Genomic DNA, 18,038 nt, shown 5'->3' on the forward strand with positions numbered 1-18,038 from the left:
AGATGTCTGTTATAGAAATCTTTCAACTATTTATGGGAGGTGGGGGTGGGGAGGGGGAAGGAGAGGCAGAGGAAGAGGGAGAATTTTTTTTATATACTCTGACTGACAGTCATGTGAATAAGATATTCTTGGCCCATCTACATATATTTCATCTTTATCTGTGCCAACTATGTTTCTTTGCATTGCATGGTCCACACAATCTATGAAGTGTAGATGTTTTAGTATCGGTCCCCACGGGCTCATTGGCCACTAGCATTCCCTTCCTTCTCACACAGAATTCAAACCATGACTTGGAGGTTCATTTTTCTTCAGTGTTAATGGAGGCCTCCATCATAAATGGATGGCCTGAAACTTCCTGAAGTCTCTCCCACATTTTCTACCATGAGTTTCACTACCATTAGACAGCTGGGGCCCGTACAAACAAGAGTTGGAACCTGGTCCTCGCTCCAAAATGCAGGGCCCTCTCTCAGTGAACTTGGTGCTGGCCATGCCTCACAGAGGTAGGTTGTGGCCACACAGAATCGTGTTTACAGAACATGAGACGGTCACATATCCAATCCCCCTTAATTCATGGATCACCAACCCCCTGATGGTTCTTTTTACAAGTGAGAAAATGGAGGACCAGGGCACACACTGCTCTAACCTGTTCTAAGCTGCTCTAAAGCACACAGCTTGAATTCAACCCCATTTAAACTAGAATTCTATCCTCACCCCTCATGACACACTGCCCTGAAACCACCTCCCTCCCCACCAAGTAGTCAATTTTACAAATGCCAGTCTAGGACAAGACTGGGTGAGGAGCCTTTAAGGCAGTAGCTTTCAAACTGCAAGCTGGAAAAAACTCAGCAGCTCCTGACTAGCAGCTTTTTTTAAAGAATGGACTGCAATGTATTTGACTACATCACACTTAACAGTAGACATTGGCCCCTGAAACTTGTTCCAGCTGTACATAAATAATTATACGTATGTGTTTCTTGGTATGAGCCTGTAGTCCAGAAAAGTTAGACAGCCACTGACTTAAAGATTAGGTCCTTCTAGATCAGAGATTTAGATCCCAGGTTTAATCACCCAGATTCAAAAAATAATACTGGCAAGGAACAGGCTGTGGAAGGACATTGTGGAAAAGTCATCACCTGAGTAAAGCCCCTAGCCTTCTGTGGGAGAGACACATAACCACCAGTAGCAGCAACAGAACCCAGGCTGTGTCCTGGGCCAGGAAGCAAACACAGCAGCAAGGCCCCATGGGCTGTGTGACCAATCTAGGGGAGAGGCAGAGATCCCTATAAACAACTGACCCCAAGGTCTCCCCTCTCAGCCCTTCACTGGGGTGCCAATAACAAAGCAGAAATTTCATTGTTTAAATATTTTTTTAATGTTTATTTATTTCTAAGAGAGAGAAAGAGAAAGCATGAGTGGGGGAGAGGCAGAGAGAGAGGAAGACACAGAATCTGAAGCAGGCTCCAGGCTCTGAGCTGTCAGCACAGAGCCCGACATGGGGCTCAAACTCACGAACCATGAGATCATGTGAGCTGAAGTCGACGCTTAACCAACTGAGCCACCCAGGCGCCCCCAGAAATTTCATTTTTCATAGGCTTTACATACTGAAGAAGTCAGTCCTTAATGCCACATTCCATAACTCTGAACCAGCACTAACAAAGCATAAAACCTTGATGTTGACCATTTTAAATTGCATTCCCTCATGTTCTCCTCCCCAATTTCATTTTCCTTTCTTGATTTCCAAAAGCAACCCCTATCATTCATCTTGTGTATATATTCCATATTACAGCCTAATAATTTCATGATGTGTGTCTGTCCATAAGCAATGCACGACATTGAGGGATTTTTTTTAAGTTATATCCAACTAGGAGGAGATATGTGTCCTTCCCCAATGTTTCACTCACTGTTTTTTAGAAGTATCTGTATTAATATATGTTCATTTATGTAACATGCCACATAGTTATTCCATCCACAGGGATATTCCATAAACTGTTTCCAATATGCTGTCATTATAAGCAACAGTGTTATGAACATTCTTGAACATGCCTCCTTGGGTTCATATGGAAGTCTGCTCAAGTGACAATATAGTTGGACATAGTATTACTGAGTTATCAAATACACATACCTTCAACTTGACTAGTTATTGCCAACCTCGTGTACCAGGAAAACTACTATTAATAGTTCAGTGTGCGTCCTTGGGACTTTATGTACCTGTACACACACACATAAATATATGTGAGTTTACAGAGTATGAATATAGGTAAGTCTATCTCATGCTTTATAATGGGTGCAAAGGACTATTTTCTGCATGAATTGACCAGAGCCCAACTGATGGACACTAAGGGGTTTTCCCCAATCACAGTATTTCAGAGAACTTTTTTTGCACATCGATAACTAGCACACTGGTTCTAGTACAAATGTAGAACAGATTGGGATTGCCAGATCCACCACTTAATTTTACAAAGGAGAAAAAGCCGAGTCCTGGAGAGCTAAGGTGAGGAGCTGGCCCAAGGACCCCAGCAAGTGAGAAACGAAGGGGCTGAGGGCTGGGGTTCCTACAGTCTGGTCTCCAGCACTCTTAGGCAGAACTTGCTTCTGCTTAAGTGAATAAAACATTCCAATACACGTCATCCCCATTTACCCTGTAGAGTTTGACATTATCAAGAGGCACTCTGTGTATCACAAAAGTCATGTAAAATCTCTGTTTCCGTGTGGAAAGGAGGTCAGGCAAAACGGATCTTGCCCTAGATCCTTCTGCTCCAGAAGGCTGCGAGAGTCAGCCTCTGACTCTTATCCTCAGTCCAGGCACCTCACGTTCACGGAGGCTAAGTACATGCTTGCTGCTTCAGCCTGGCACGCAGACAGGACTCCCAGGACTCCAGCCTGAGGTCAGGGAAGAAGAGTCACTGACCACATAGCACAGTAATCGATGCAAACTCTGAGGCAGAGGGAGGTGTCCAGGCCTCCAAGCTCAGGAAAGCAGTGAGAATTTTAAACGCCGGTCCCAAACCTAGTTCTCCTCAGCAAATTTATTCACCTACTTATACTTAAGCCAGACATCCAGCCCCAACCACATTTCAAACAATTTCAGCTGCGCTTGTGTTCTCTGGTGCTGAGTGCACAGGCTCACGCGTGCACGCACACACACAATGGGCTGGGTGCAGTCTTGATGCCTGACCTTTGGCATATATGAGTTTGAATCCTGACTCAGCCTCTCATTAGCTGTGTGACCTTAGGCAAGTTATTTGACCATCCAAGCATCAAATTCCTCCTCTTAAAAAAAAAAAAAAAAAAAAAGTAGACAAAATTTGGACTTACCTTATAGGGTTTTATCAAAAGTAAATGAGTTACTGCATGTAGGTGCTCAGAAAAGCTCTTAGCCCACAAAAATTTAGTAAATATTCAGGGTACTTGCCTTGTGGTTGTATCTGAAATAAAACAATGTCCCTGGCCTGAAGGAGCTAGTAAATTTATCAGAATGTCAAATAAAACAATAGAAGCGGGTGTGGCTGCGGGTCAGAGGGAGTGGCAGGTACAGTAAACAGTGCCAATCTGGAGGGTATACGAGGGATACCCAAGAACTGGAGGAAGCCACTCACCTCAAGGAACTCATGGAAGGGCTGAGACATATACTCAGAACAACCCTGAACAAGGTCACACCCTCAGTGCTGGGTCCAGGCTGAGTCCCAGGGTAAACATACTTGTTTTACAAATCGTAGGAAGGTACAAAGTCTTGTCAGACAAACCAGGCCCCCAGAGGCTCTCAGGCAGGTTAGCCTCAACGGCCCACATGGGATAGAAAATCTGAAGGCATATGGTGCATGGATAAGCCTCTCCTCCCTCAGGCTCTCGGGAATCTGTGCTTGCTGGCTCCTCCACTGCCCTGGCAGCTGCCCCTGGGGCTCTTTCTCCCAACCCTCCGCATGTGGGTAGTTATCCCACACTGCTCACCCCTCGCGGCCCCCACAGGTACCTCATCCCTAAAACGAACGGATACTGTGAGCAGTAAGTGAAACAAGCAGTGTGAATGTGCTGACACAACTGAGTTGCGTCCCCTCTCTGAGGATGTTGCCGCCCCAAGACAGCAGGGTTCGACATCCCAGCATCACCTCTGAGTCCTCTGTGTCTGCCCAGCACATCCCACCAGGGCCACGCTCTGTTTCTACCAGCTGCCCGTCATCCACTGCTGCTGCCGCCGTTCTGCCCACACCCCTTGAGAACTTGGTTACTCCCTGAAGAAAAGCACGGTTTCAGGTGTGCACGCAAGGCTTTCTGTGATCTAGCCCAACCTACCTTCCAACTTCTACCTTCACCATGACCTTTTACTCTGGTTTCCTGGATGCTGCATCATGAAAGCTAGGGTCTATATCCAAATAAGGGGATTAAACAAAGCCCGGCGGGGTCACGCGCACACCTTCAGAGCCCTTAATACCTTAAGCTGCACCGTGGCTCTTCACGTTGTCCCAAGTGTATGTGGACCTCAAGTATTCTTTTCTCACAGAGTTCAAGAAACAATCTAGGACAATCTGTACTGTACTGTTTCTCCAGCAAGGCTGTGGAATGTGCCACGTAGAGTGACTGCCCTGGCCCATGGCTGTGACCCCCTTAAATGTGTTTGTCCTCCATCACCCTGAGGACAGAGTGTGCCAATCAGCCTGTCTCAGCACATGGACAGGAAACAAATGGTTGCCTGCTTGCCCCATTTTCCTGTCTACCCCACCCTAGACTTCACTAAATTTCCTGTATGCTTAACCTAGCCAGGGCTGGTTTCTGATGCGTGAAACCAAAGAACCTTCACTGACACATCGCTCTTTGGGACCCTGAGCCAGGCCACCCAAACCTTCCCCAAGCAATGGAGCACCCAGAGCCAACACCCCCTGCCCCAGGGCAGTACCTGTCCCATCTGGAGTAGACCTCACAAAGGTGGGCAGCATTTTCACTGAAGCAGTGGGGTGGGTGGTGGCTCCAAGCCCTTTCTCCATCTCCTTGCGGAACCGCTGAGAGATCTCCAGAAGGTTCTCATCAGAAAGACGCATGTGGTAGAGATACTGGTCCACCTGCAAAGGGGGAAACAAGAGTACAGACCTGTAGTTTATTTATTTTTTATTTTTTATTTTTTTTTCAACGTTTTTTATTTATTTTTGGGACAGAGAGAGACAGAGCATGAACGGGGTTGGGGCAGAGAGAGAGGGAGACACAGAATCGGAAACAGGCTCCAGGCTCCGAGCCATCAGCCCAGAGCCTGACACGGGGCTCGAACTCACGGATCGCGAGATCGTGACCTGGCTGAAGTCGGACGCTTAACCGACTGCGCCACCCAGGCGCCCCCAGACCTGTAGTTTAAATCAGTTGGTACTGCCATCTATGTGGTAGAACATCACTCAGCCCTTCAAAAGAATAAAGTCTATTATGTACAGAAAATTATTATTAAAGACCATTTACTTGGAATCTATTTGACAAGACTGTAAAAAAAATTCTAAACTCAAATTTCTCAAATGAAAAAAATAGGTTTAACTTTATTTCTGGAGAGTGGTGAAGTTGAGGGGAAAGGCACAGTGGAGAAGAGGAAGAGTTCTTTCCAGAAAGGCTGAGTTTAAGGGTCTGTGACAATATCCTGGGAGCTGGGGCTCTTTACTAACCCTCCTTGCTCCCCACACACCTCGAGGCCAGTCATGGCAATCCTATTATCCCCCACCCTAGGCCGAGCAGCCGGCTCCTCTTGCCTCACTTACACAATCCCCAATTCTGCCTTTACCTCTTTCGTCTATTTTCTACCCCTAGCCAGACTCTAACCATTCCCCTGCTTAAACCTTCCAGTGGCTTCCGATGAGAACCAAACCTGAAATCCTTCCAAGGCCCCACATGATCTGGCCTCTCGCCACCTCCTAAGCTCACTGCATGTCTCTGCACTCCTTGTGCAAACCCTACCCTTGGTTCAGTCCTTCCCTGCCTCAGAACCCGTGCACAGGGGCCCTCACAGCTCTTTGTTCCATCCCATTTCTTCAGCCCCCTCCAGACCTCTCTCCATGGAGGCCTCCCATCCTTCTAATGAAACAGTCAGGCCTCCCATTATTCCAAAAACTCAGACTTTTCCCTTCACAACACCATCCATAATATGAATTTCTTGGTGTCCAAACCATAAGCACCAAGGCCAAGAAGAACCACATCTGTGTGTTCACCCCTGAATCCCTGGCATGTGGCTGACACAGAATAGAGCCTCTACATAAATAGCAACACAAGCTCTCCTGTCCTCAGAGGCAGAGACAGCTCTCCCTATTTATGTCATTGATCTTATTCCCAACATAAAGTTACATGTACTTGATTTACTACTCAAAGAGGCATTAGGAGTCCCTCTCACAGTTTCCTCCTTGGAAGTTCTAGTCTGCCTTGGCCATGGTTGGTCCCAGTTTTCTCCTATCAGGAAAAGTTCTGATAGACTTCCATCCAAGGAGGCACACAAGTTTCCGCAATACCCTTATCCTCAGCAGCAGTGTCCAGGACAGGTGACACTGCTGTCCATGGAAGGGTAGACCACACACAATCAGGGACCTCGGGTCAAGCCCCAGCTGCCCCCTCAAGGGGTGAAGGTTACAGTCCTCTCAGCATCATCAGCAAATTGAGAGACTTCAAGCAACCCTGCTATTCCCTGCTCTGAAATGTCAGGGTCCCCAAGGGCAAAGCTTGGCTGATGACCACTGCCCCTGTTATTCCTGTGGGAGACAAGTAAGCACCTACCTGCCCCTGCCCTTGCTCAACTTTGACAAAGAAGCACACATTTTTATAATTAGAGTTTCTAGACAAATGTGCTTGTTAGCATTATAGCCTGTTACAGTTTCCAGCCTTTTTTGTTGGGCCGTCTAGAATTTCTTTTTTAACCAAGCTTGCAGCCTAAGATTTCCAGAGGAACAGCAAAAGGTGCTTAATCCTTTGAGAAAAGAACTCAGTCTGTTCAGCAGAGACAGTCCCCCTACTCACGTCTTCTCTATTCCAGGCTGTATCCTAACTCCCTATGGGGTCTGGGGCACATCCTCCCCTTTGGGCCTCTTTCTGCCCCTGTAGAACAAAAAGATTGGCCCTCCTTGGATCATTTCAAATATCCTGCTCAAGACTCATCTTTGATCATTCTTCAAAAATCCCAAAAGGTGAAAAATTAAAAATAAATAAAATCCCCAAAGGTGAAAGATCAGAGTGTGGAGTAAAACACTAAAAACAGCCACAAGCCAGGCCAAGAGTCTCTGGTGAGTCAGCCCACCTTGCTCCACAACCACCATGTGGTTAAAACACAACACTGAGACGCGACCCTTGCCTACACAGGGTGGGCAAGAGCAAGGTAGGAGTAGAGAAAAGCAGTCAGCCACTTCTCTCCCTCCCCGGGCAACAGAGAGGAACTGAGCTTGTCAGGCTGGGTTTCAAATTTGCAGAAATGAGGATTTCCCAGAACATGCTTGTGGCCAGCATTTATTGAAAAGCCACCACAGACTATCCAAGTGTATCGGTCTGTATCAGGAAGAACCCAATCGCCCATTCTGTTTGCTGACCTCAGGCCCCTGGCACGTCATTTGCCATGAGCCCACCATCAGCCTCAGCCTCTCAGGGCTGTGTGGACACCAGCCCCACCACTGATCCGGGTATCCTATAACACTGGACAGCCAGAGTGCTCCTGAGATACCTGGCCTCCCTCACAATGTTTGAGGCTCCCCAGGAGGTAAAAGGGCACAACCTCAGCCCTACACCATTCAAGTCCCCTCCCTGTTGGTGGGAGGCAAATCCCCGGTGACCCTGGGCCCAGGACAACTTTAATCACCCCAGAGGCCTCCTGCTCCAGATACGGGGACACCTGGGCTGGCCCAGAACACTGCCTCCTGGCTGATAAAGCTAATGTACATAACCCAGGGCCACCAGACCAGGGACCAACACCGGGCCATGTCCAAGAGCAGCCTGAGTAATAACAGTAAACCCATATGTGGCACAGACACTGTTCTCAAGGTTTTACATCCATGAATTCATGTAACCCTCACAGCAACCCTGTGAGGTAGGCAATGTTATCACCTCCACTCTACCAGAAAGGGATAGCAACGTGCCCAGTCACAGAGATGCAAAGGGCCAGGCTGGGACTAGACTATACAGGCCGAATGGCACTACAGTGCCATGCCCACTAAAAAGGCCATCTTCTATTCAGTCATCCCCTGATGCAGATACAAAGGTCAAACAGCAAAGAGCATGGCCCAGGGGAATGGTCTGGCAGATCAGAGGGCAGTAGAGGCAGCAGACATGTCTCTGGACATTGTCATGAGTTTGCCACATGATAAAACTGGAGCTCCCATATTACTACTTTTGCAAAGAGAGAAGTAGAGTGCCAGAAGCTTCACTGCGACCCACTCCCCTACTCCCCATCCCGCCCCAGCTGGCCCCACCGCCAGCACGGATGGCTCTGGGTGTTACAAAGGAAGCCAGCCAGGAAAGCAAAGCCTGTACTGCTTTATTAAGAGGCTGCATGGCCACGACCTCGGAGGGCGAGGTCATGTACACGAAAGAGCAAAGGTGGACTGGCCACAGTTCTACAGCAGCCATTGTTCATTTAACTTTGATGCTTCAGCTGTGACAGGCTGCTTGGAAATCCAGTCTATACTTTTCATCCTTAACCCTCAAAGACTAACAAGTAAACAGCCTTAATTCAAGTCACACTGCCTTTTACCTAAGAGTATAGTCATCTTTTAGTGTCCGGTGACAGACAAAAACAATGACGATGATTGTTACAGTAGCTAAACACGTACCGAATATTTCTTACCTACCAGACACCATCCTACGACTTTACTGACTTGACTGCCATTGCCCTTTTGTAAAACTTCTACACCCCTGTTTTACAAGCCACTTGATGGTGAGGGGCAGAGCTAGGATTCAAACTGAGGTGCATCTGGCTCTAACGCCGGGCACTTGGGACCACCACCGTTACTTCACCTGTCCTGTGGTTTCTTGGATGACCCTGGGGTCTTGATTTCCTCTCTAACACATGAGACCAAAGAAAGGAAATGAGACAGCTCTGAAAAATGCAACAAGAGCACCTTGGCCCGAACTTCCCCTTCTTCACAGCACGATGATATGGCCACCCTGAGTTTAGTAGGAAGGAACGCTTAATCGCCTAAAGTTACAGTTTCCTAAACACTCTGCAGGGCCCACCCAGCCTTGGCTGGCACTGCTGGGTTGGGTGAAGGGTGGCCAAGGGAAGCTAAGAGCCAGAAACAAGAAACAGCTTCCATACAAAGACGATTTTCCTAGATTGGGAAGAAAGTGAATGCAACTTTGCAAGATCCTGCCAACCTCTCCCACTGTGCAGCCAAAGGGAGGGAGCACCAGGCCCAGAATCACGGACAAAGTCATTTAAGAGGTATCAGATGCACGCAGGGCAGTAGGACTGCAACTAAAAAGTACCCTTAAAAATGCCCTTGGGGCATCACGCGGTTTTTGTTGTTGTTGTTGTTGTTGTTGTTGTTGTTGTTGTTTTGTCTAGTTTGTCAGGTTTGTCTCTCTTACCCCAACAACCATCAGACCTAGGTTTGAATGCTTCCAAGCATGACAGGCTCAGTACTCTAAGGTGGTTAGCTGCTACTATTGGTCAGCTCTAGGTGTTAAAAAATGTTTCCTCAATTTGAGAGAAATCTACTTTCTGAGAACTTCTGTCTAGTCTCCATTCTACCACGTGGGATAAGAGTTCCCAAACTTGGCGACACATCAGCATGACTGACATGAGGAGCTTTTTAAAAACATTAAGAATTCCAGAGATTCATTCCAGACTGACCAAACTGACTGATACCTTTAGAAGTTCAAACATCTTCCCCTCTCCTTAGGCTGGTACCACCATGCCAATAATGTGAGAATGGTGGACTATATTCCGGTCAATACTGCCTAAGGTCATTTCTACCATTTTTCTACCTGCAGTCTTTGGAAGTCAGTAGTTAATAAGAACACTAGGCCAAGTGTGAAATAATCCTGTGTTGATCCTGGGTGCTGGGAATTGGAAAGATTAAACCCTGTATACTTGTTGGAAACATTCAGGTGGTTGGAAACTATCAAAGCAGAATCACTCAGGCCAACCCTCATTTCATGGTTAGAAATGGTCTAGCCAAGCTGTGGCATCAGAAAAATCATTCAAATCCTGGCTGTAGCATATGTACAGGTATGTAACACTGGATGAGTCACTCTCTGAGACCCAGTTTCCTCCCTGTAAAACGGGATGAATGTGCCACACAGCAGTCACTGGCATAAATGGCTTTATGATGGACCTAAAGCTCTATCTAACCGTTCTCTTTTTCTCCTAGACTCCCCACTGGCCAGTGGCACTGTCAGCGAATCAGTGACACTTCTTAACCTTACCTTAGTCACATTCAGGATTAATAAAAGGAGAGGCTGTTTCCCCAAACTGTTCTTTCTCTTTCTGTGGTGGATGTGTGACCTATCACACTGGGCTGCTTCTCTTTAAAACTCTAGCAGGGAGAAAGAGAGAAAGGAGAAACTGGGGAAACAGAGGCAGGCTGAAAGCAAAGCCTGGCTGAGGTATTAGAAGGCCACCTCCCTGCCTGGAGGCAAGCACGTGTGTTAAAGAAAAAGTGGTAACAGTTTAAAAATTTTTTTAATGTCTATTTATTTTTGAGAGAGACAGAGACAGAGACAGAGACAGAGCACAGGCAGGGGAGGGGCAGAGAGAGAGGGAGACACAGAATCCTTAGCAGGCTCCAGGCTCTGAGCTGGCAGCACAGAGCCCAATGTGGGACTTGAACCCACAAACCGCAAGATCGTGACCCGAGCCGAAGTCAGATGCTTAACCAACTGAGCCACCCAGGCGCCCTGATAGCAGTTTTAAATGACATCTCTTTAGCAATCTTGAGACTAGAACTTCCTCACTGGGCAATTTTGGTCAGTTTCTTCCGCTAACACACCAGTCCAACATCCCTGTTTCCTCTAGAGGATTGTGAGTAGAGGCAGGAGAAGTTCTAAAGAGAAATTAATACCATACTCTTTATGAAATGAGGTAACACTCTAAATGAGAAGCCTGTCTCCTTCAGTGTCCACATTTTCCTCCAGACTAGCCCTAAAAGGAGGGGAAATTATGGCACAGCAATGATGCAGAGAATGGAGAGAGCAGGTCACCCTCACAAAAGATCCACCAAAAAGTGTGCAGTGTCCTGGGTGGAGGAGACACAGCCCCGGTCAGGCATGGGGAAGTCCTGAAAGGAAAGGCCTACAGGTGGAAGCCAGAAAGGGACCTTGGAAAGACTGAGGCCAAGGGGGCAGACTTGACCAAGGTCACACAGCCGAGACTACGATCTGAATCACCCAGATACTTTCTTCTATTGTCAAAAACAATAAATGACAATCCTGTTGCTGGTCTACAAGGGCCCATGTCATCTTGCAGGCCAATTCCAACGGAATGGCTGGTGGCCACTGCCTACATCCTAAAGCCGCCCTGTCTGATCCCAGTGGGAAAAACAGTCCTGACCAAACTGGTCAGATCCAGAAGACAACAATATTCTAATTTTGACAGTTGATTATACAAAGTATTACAAATCCTAAGTTGAATACCTTAAGAGGTTTCAAAGGGAAGTGTGGAAGAAACCTTAAATTTCAACATCTGTCTCTGTAAGATTTGTATCATTCAACCCCAGAACTCTGGCCATTGCTTCAACCCCAGTTTCTCCCATTGTATAGCCTGTGATGAAACCCAGTTACATGCAAAGCACTACAGTGTACAGGAACATGATTTTAAAAGAAATCAGGGGCGCCTGGGTGGCTTGGTAGGTTAAGCGTCTGACTTCAGCTCAGGTCATGATCTCACAGTTCGCTGAGTTCGAGCCCCACGTCAGGGTCTGTGCTGCCAGCTCAGAGACTGGAGCTTGCTTTGGATTCTGTGTCTCCCTCTCTCTCTGCCCCTCCCCAACTAATGTTCTGTCTCTCTCTTTCTCAAAAATGAATAAAAAATTTTAAAAAATAAATAAATTAATAGAAGAAATCAATTCTGGAAATGAATAGTAATGATGGTTGTACGACAACGTGAATGTACTGAATGCCACTGAATGGTACATTACATATATACACACACAAACAAAATTTTTTTAAAAGAACTCAAGATTCCTATTCTCTAAGACTTTACAAGATAGCACAGAACTCAAATCGTATTTTAGACCCAACAAATGAATGTCTCTGAAATGAATGGAGGATGGATCCCAGTAGATAGCAAAGGGAGCACAATGCAAGGCAGCCCCAGAAGTGTCACAGGTGTGAGTAAGTGGCCGGTGAGACTGGCATGCAGGGGAGACTGTTCTGGGCTAAGAACACATATCCAACATACATTTCAGTGGATAGATGTTGACCTGGAGAGTAGGGATATTATGTGAAAAGGCTCAGAAGGTGTGGGCCAAGATCTTGGAAAGACATTATGAATTCTAGGACCAGAAAACTACTCACCTCACTGTATTACATTAACTCCCTACTACAATGTCTTCATATTAGTATGATTTAAACCTACCACTTTTAGTCATGGGATCACGGGAAGGAAGGATCATAAAGGTCACCCCACTGTGTAAAGTTGCTGTGTTATTTACTGACCATTTACATTTCTGTAGGGTTTGGTGCCAGGAGAAAGTCTGGCTGCCCAGAGTCACTGCTTCCTGCCACAGGCCATGAAATGAAAACAACTGCCTCAAGGACAGCTGTCCTTTTTGCCCAGACTGCCAGGAAACTCAGAGCTCTGCTCTCCACTCCAGTGAACCGTCCCTAGTTCCATGCGTGTTGGTAGTCACCCTTGTCTATTCCTTTTACTGAAAGCTGAACTAGATCACCTAATCCTTTTAGTAAGCAGAAATAATAAGTAATACATGATCAAGCAAATGCTCATCAGCCATCCCTACAGGACACATCCTCTTCAACAGAAGTGTGAATTCAAATGAACAAAATGGATAAGAAAGCAACTCCACAGGCATGTAACGTCAGGGCCACCCGGAAGCACTGCTGGACATTCTGTCCCCAGGCTCCAGGAGGTGCTGGAGGGACAGCAGCTGACTGCTACTCTTTAGCCTCTTCCAGACCCCAAGCAGACCAACTGATTGAATTTTAACTTTCCTAGCACTCACGTTCTTGTCCCAAAGATATAATCAGGCCATCTACACAGATGACCTATATATTTGTATATATACAAGTTTCTGAAAAGAAATTTCAGAAAGTCTGCACCCTCTTGAAGGGCTCTGACTGGTCTCATCTGCTTTAAATCAGACAGTTGAAACAGGGTTGGGGGTAGAGGAGAAGGGATACTATACAGCAATTGTTAAGAACCACCACCTACCCACTGGGTGTTATACGTAAGTGATGAATCACTAAATTCTATTCCTGACATCATTATCACACTATATATTAACTAACTTGGATTTAAATTAAAAAATCAAAAACAAAAAACACCACCTACCACACATATAGCAACATACATAGATGAATCTCACAATATAAGGTTGGGTGAAAGAGGGGTGCCTGGGTGGTTCAGTCGGTTAAGCATCTAACATCAGCTTATGTCATCGTCTCTCGGTTCTCGGGTTTGGGCCTGTGTCAGGCTCTGTGCTGACTGCTCAGAGCCTGGAGCCTGCTTCAGATTCTGTGTCTCCCTCTCTCTCTCTCTGCTCCTCCCCAACTCGAGCTCTCTCTCTCTCTCTCTCTCTCTCTCTCTCTCTCTCTTTCTCAAAAATAAACATTTAAAAAAGTTTTTGTAATAAATAAAAAAATAATAAAGTTGGGCAAAAGAAGCTAGACACTGAAAGGGACATACCTTATGAGTCCATTTATATGAAGTACAGAAACAGATCTATGCTGACAGAAGGTAGGACAGTGATTACACTTAGTGCTGGTAATGATCGGTTACTGTATCTGGGTGGTGGTTACCTGCTGTTTTCAGTTTCTTGTGTATATTATACTACAATTTTAAAATACAGGACGAATAAAGGTCAAGGCCCTGGTCTACCCCCTACTCATGGTCAAGAGGGCCCAAGAAGATCAAAGAAGTCTGTAAGAGGTCAGACCAGAGAGGGGAGCCATAATCTAAATGCAGCCACACACAGCCTTCCAGTGACTCTACATGCTGACACAGGCTTGCAACTTAGTTTCAAAAGAATTTATTTTTGCATTATTCCTTTGCCAGTGTTACCTCAAATCTTTGACAAGGAAACCAAGGCTTGGAGAAGCTTCCCCAAACCACAGGCCAAGTCCCTGGCAGGCCCCACAACATCCAGTGGTCAGCTGAGTGCCCTAACCTAGGGCACAGGTGTGCCCATCCTGGGAAACCCAGGTAACTACTGTCAGTGACCTCATTAATAATAATGCCTTCACAGACTTCTCCTGGGAGGACCAAGGCTGTGCAAAGAGGAGCAAGTTTATCTTGTAATGTTGCCAAGCCAAGGCCAGATGTTTCTGATAAGAAAAGAAAAGGAAAGGAAAAGAAAAGAAAAGAAAAGAAAAGAAAAGAAAAGAAAAGAAAAGAAAAGAAAAGAAAAGAAAAGAAAAGAAAAGAAAAGAAAAGGAAAAAAGATAAACTGAGGAGGCAAAGACACAGCAGATCCTGGATTCTTTAAGGCTCCTTCCTCTGAAAGGCAGCCAACCAAACAAAAGTAACAGATCTGCCAAAACACTTTCTTCAGGATGGGACAAGGCAGAACCTCACTGGGGCCACCATGCCACCTCAGGGAGATTCCAGCTGACACACCACGCACTCACAAGCCTGGGGCGCCAGGCTAAGTGTGGAGCTGACCTAGAGGCTTATAGGCCACTCCTCCGGGATCCTGCTGCACCTCCGTGTGAGTCACAGGGTTTCCTGTTCTTCCAGTTCTTGCCTCAGCTGCCTGGAGTTACAGCCAGACAGACCTCAGGCAACAGCACCCATCAGGGGTCCAGGAGATGGGATTTGGGACATGGATGGGTCTCGGGACCTTCCTGTCCTCAGACATTCTGTTCCAGCTGTTGGGCAGCATGGTGATGATATGTCCCAGGTGTACATGACCCTGACACAGTTATTTACACACATTAATTGAGCGCTAAATGGAGTGTGTTAGGGGCAGAGGACGCCAGGGGAAAGGAGACCCCAGTATTTGCCTGCAAGGGGTTCAGTCGATTGGTGGGAGGCAAATATGTCAGCAAGTAATTACAAACTGAAAGTAAGGGCAGATAGTAGGCAGTTCCTTTCACCGTAATAAAATACAGATTTACAATCCCTTAAATCATGCACACATCAATAGAATTCTAAGGAGTGCCTCAAAAAGGTTACAAAGGTATACATGTTGACCCCACACCTAGAATGTTCTCCTCCTCTGGTCTAACAAATTCCCACTTGCCCTTCAGGGCCCAGAACAAATGGCGTCTCCCCAAATTCCCAGCTGCCAACACATTTTTGATACCTTGTGTCTTTCCACCCTCGCTGGTCCCAGAGGACTAAGGGCACTCACACACGTTCCCAACTTCACACTTGTGATGCCAACAGTTATCTCAGTACTGAGATACACTAGGTGTTCAAATCATGTGTCACGGTCACATACAAGGGGCTACAGTGTGCCGAAGCAGTGGGAGAGTAACCTGGGTAAAGGGGAGAGCTAGCCATTCTAGAATACCTAGGGGCTCAGAGCCTAACCCTGTTTTTCACCTGAGCCCTGACGGCACATGACCCTGGCAGCAGCATGGTTTCCTCTACAGCTACCTGGCTGCCCTGGTCAGTCCCCCAGGTCCCCGAAGTGTCAGATTCTGCCTTCCCTGGATAGCCCCATGCCAGGGACCTGAGTCTACCCCTGAGCTTCGTGTCTGAACGACCTACTCCTGCCTGCTGCCAGGTGTCCACCTGCTGCACTGAGCCCCTGTGGATCTGTCCCTGCGCACCATGTCCTGCCCCAGACCTTCCCAGTCCGCCCGCCCACCCCACAATCACAGCCACCACAGACAGGGCAACCATATGTCCAGTTAGCCTAGAACGAGCTCAGTTTACACTGAGGTAGCAGCGTAAGTATTAACAGTGTCCCCTTTTACCCAAAGTGGCCCAGTTTGGACAATAAATTATAGGGTTACTCTAGGTACAGGCCGCAAGGCAAATCCTGCCTCTGTTCTTGAGGAGCCCACGCCTGACTGATGGGAAGAGCTCATGCTGCACAACTGGTGCCAAAAGGGAAACAGGGACCAAGAAAGTGGGTTCTTGCTCTGGGGCTTGTCCTATATAAACTTGGGCTGGTCACTCGGTACACAGCACCTGGTTTCCTCATCTATAAAATGAAGAACTGGAACTAGATGATCCAAAGGTCCCAAATGACACCTGACTCACAGCCCCATGAAACTGAAACACAAGTGGTCATCTCCAGTTGTTCCAGGCAGCCCCAGACTGGGCTTAAGGGTCTGGGTTCTGGGGTCAGGCTGCCTGGGTTTGAATTCTGGCTGGCCCTTGAACAAGGAAGGTGCTGTCCCTTTCTGTACCCTGCTGTCTTTATCTGAACAATAGGTAATAATAATGTCTACCTGAGAGGGCTGCTTCAGGATGGCCTGAGTGTGAGTGCATAGACAAAGCCCAGCACTTAGAAATGTTTGCTATTTTAGGAGCTTTAGGTATTGATGGAGGAACTGATGAGACGTGGCTAGAAAGCTTCCCTGGAAGGGGTTGAGACAGGAAAATTTGGGAGGAAGCAGGAGGAGGAAGTCTCTCAAATGGGAAAAAGGAAAAGTGTAGCTTCACATGCCCTCATTTAACCCTGATGGCTTATCTGGCTTAACTCCTCTATCAGACAATATGAGATGCCAGAAGGAAGAGTCTGGGAATAAGGCCTTTGAAGCACATGAACCACCTCCAGGGTGGAGTCACTGAGCTAAGGTGAGAAGAGGCAGGAAGGCTGGATGGGTGGGCACCAAGGGCCAAGGTCTCAGCCCTGACTCACTCTCTTGGTTAACTCCAAGGTAAGTTTTAACCAAGGTCACTCCTAGGAAGGAACATCAAGGAAATGCTTAGAGACCCATAGACAAAAGTGCAAAAAGCATGACCACCCTTAAAAGAGAGCAGCATTTCAGGGCAACAAGGCCAAGACTCCCAACTGGGTTTGGACAAGATAAAGCCTATACAGGGATCGGGGAAGGCAAGTGTGGGTTCCACAAAGAAGGTTGCCTTGGGCTTTGTCAAGAAAGGGCCCTGGGTACCCAAGTGTCAGGAAGGGCCACACTAGACAGCCCAGAGTCTGTATATGAGGGGCAAAGAGCTCTCTGCTGAGACCCAAGATGGCCACAGATCCTCTACCCGATGTGCCAAAATAACATGAGATTGATGGTTCCTTTCAGTGAAACTCCAGGGATCAGTGGGACCAAAACCTACCATGACTCAACAGCCCAGGGCATCCCCCACCCCAAGCGGCTTCCCAGTGGGAAGTCAGAGTCTGGGGCAGATGTAAGGAAGGGTAAACAAGCATCTCATTGGCCAACTGCAGCATAAGTGGTCTCAGCAACTGCCCTGGGAGCCTCTGCCCTTTGGGGGAGGGACTAAAGAGGAGGGGACTAGGTTTCTACAGTGAAAAGGGTGGAACTGATGCTGTGATCAGTCATGCCTTCCACGGAGGATGCTTCAAGCTGTGGTACACCAGTGGCCATGGCATCCCCGAGACCCTCCAGTGGAGATGCTACTTCCCAGAGGAAACCAAGTTAGACAAAGAACTTAAGGATGGTTCTCCTATGCCCAGGAAAGACACAGTTTTAGATGGCAGAGAGGGCAGGTGAGGATGCTTCCTTAGTCCTCATATTTAGGAACTTCCTATCCTTCTGCCCTCCCTATCTTCTACTCCAACCCGACATCTGACAGAAAGCACCAATGTTCCAGAATCCATATGCCCTAAAAGCCCTCGGGGAAAAAAGAAAAAGGGCCTCTTTTGCTCCTGCCCAGATGACAGCACAGTAGGATATCTAAGAGTGTAGTACTATATGCTTGTAGTTCTCTATGTACTAATATTTAAAACATGAAGAACTGACTATGTGTCAGGCACAGCTCCAAGAGCTTC

General features: G+C 47.1%; 1 protein-coding gene across 2 annotated transcripts in view; it reads right to left on the bottom strand.

Annotated features, from left to right (window-relative positions):
- The window catches only part of HK2 (hexokinase 2), a 62,407-nt gene that overhangs the window by 37,714 nt on the left and 6,655 nt on the right, over positions 1-18,038 (bottom strand). For both annotated transcript variants that reach the window (XM_058683574.1, XM_058683575.1), the window contains exon 2: positions 4,892-5,054. In XM_058683574.1, coding sequence (XP_058539557.1) covers positions 4,892-5,054 — 163 coding nt within the window. The remainder of the gene's footprint in view (positions 1-4,891; positions 5,055-18,038) is intronic.

The sequence above is a fragment of the Neofelis nebulosa genome, chromosome 9 (genome assembly GCF_028018385.1).
Source record: "Neofelis nebulosa isolate mNeoNeb1 chromosome 9, mNeoNeb1.pri, whole genome shotgun sequence".
In the NCBI taxonomy this organism is placed as follows: domain Eukaryota; kingdom Metazoa; phylum Chordata; class Mammalia; order Carnivora; family Felidae; genus Neofelis; species Neofelis nebulosa.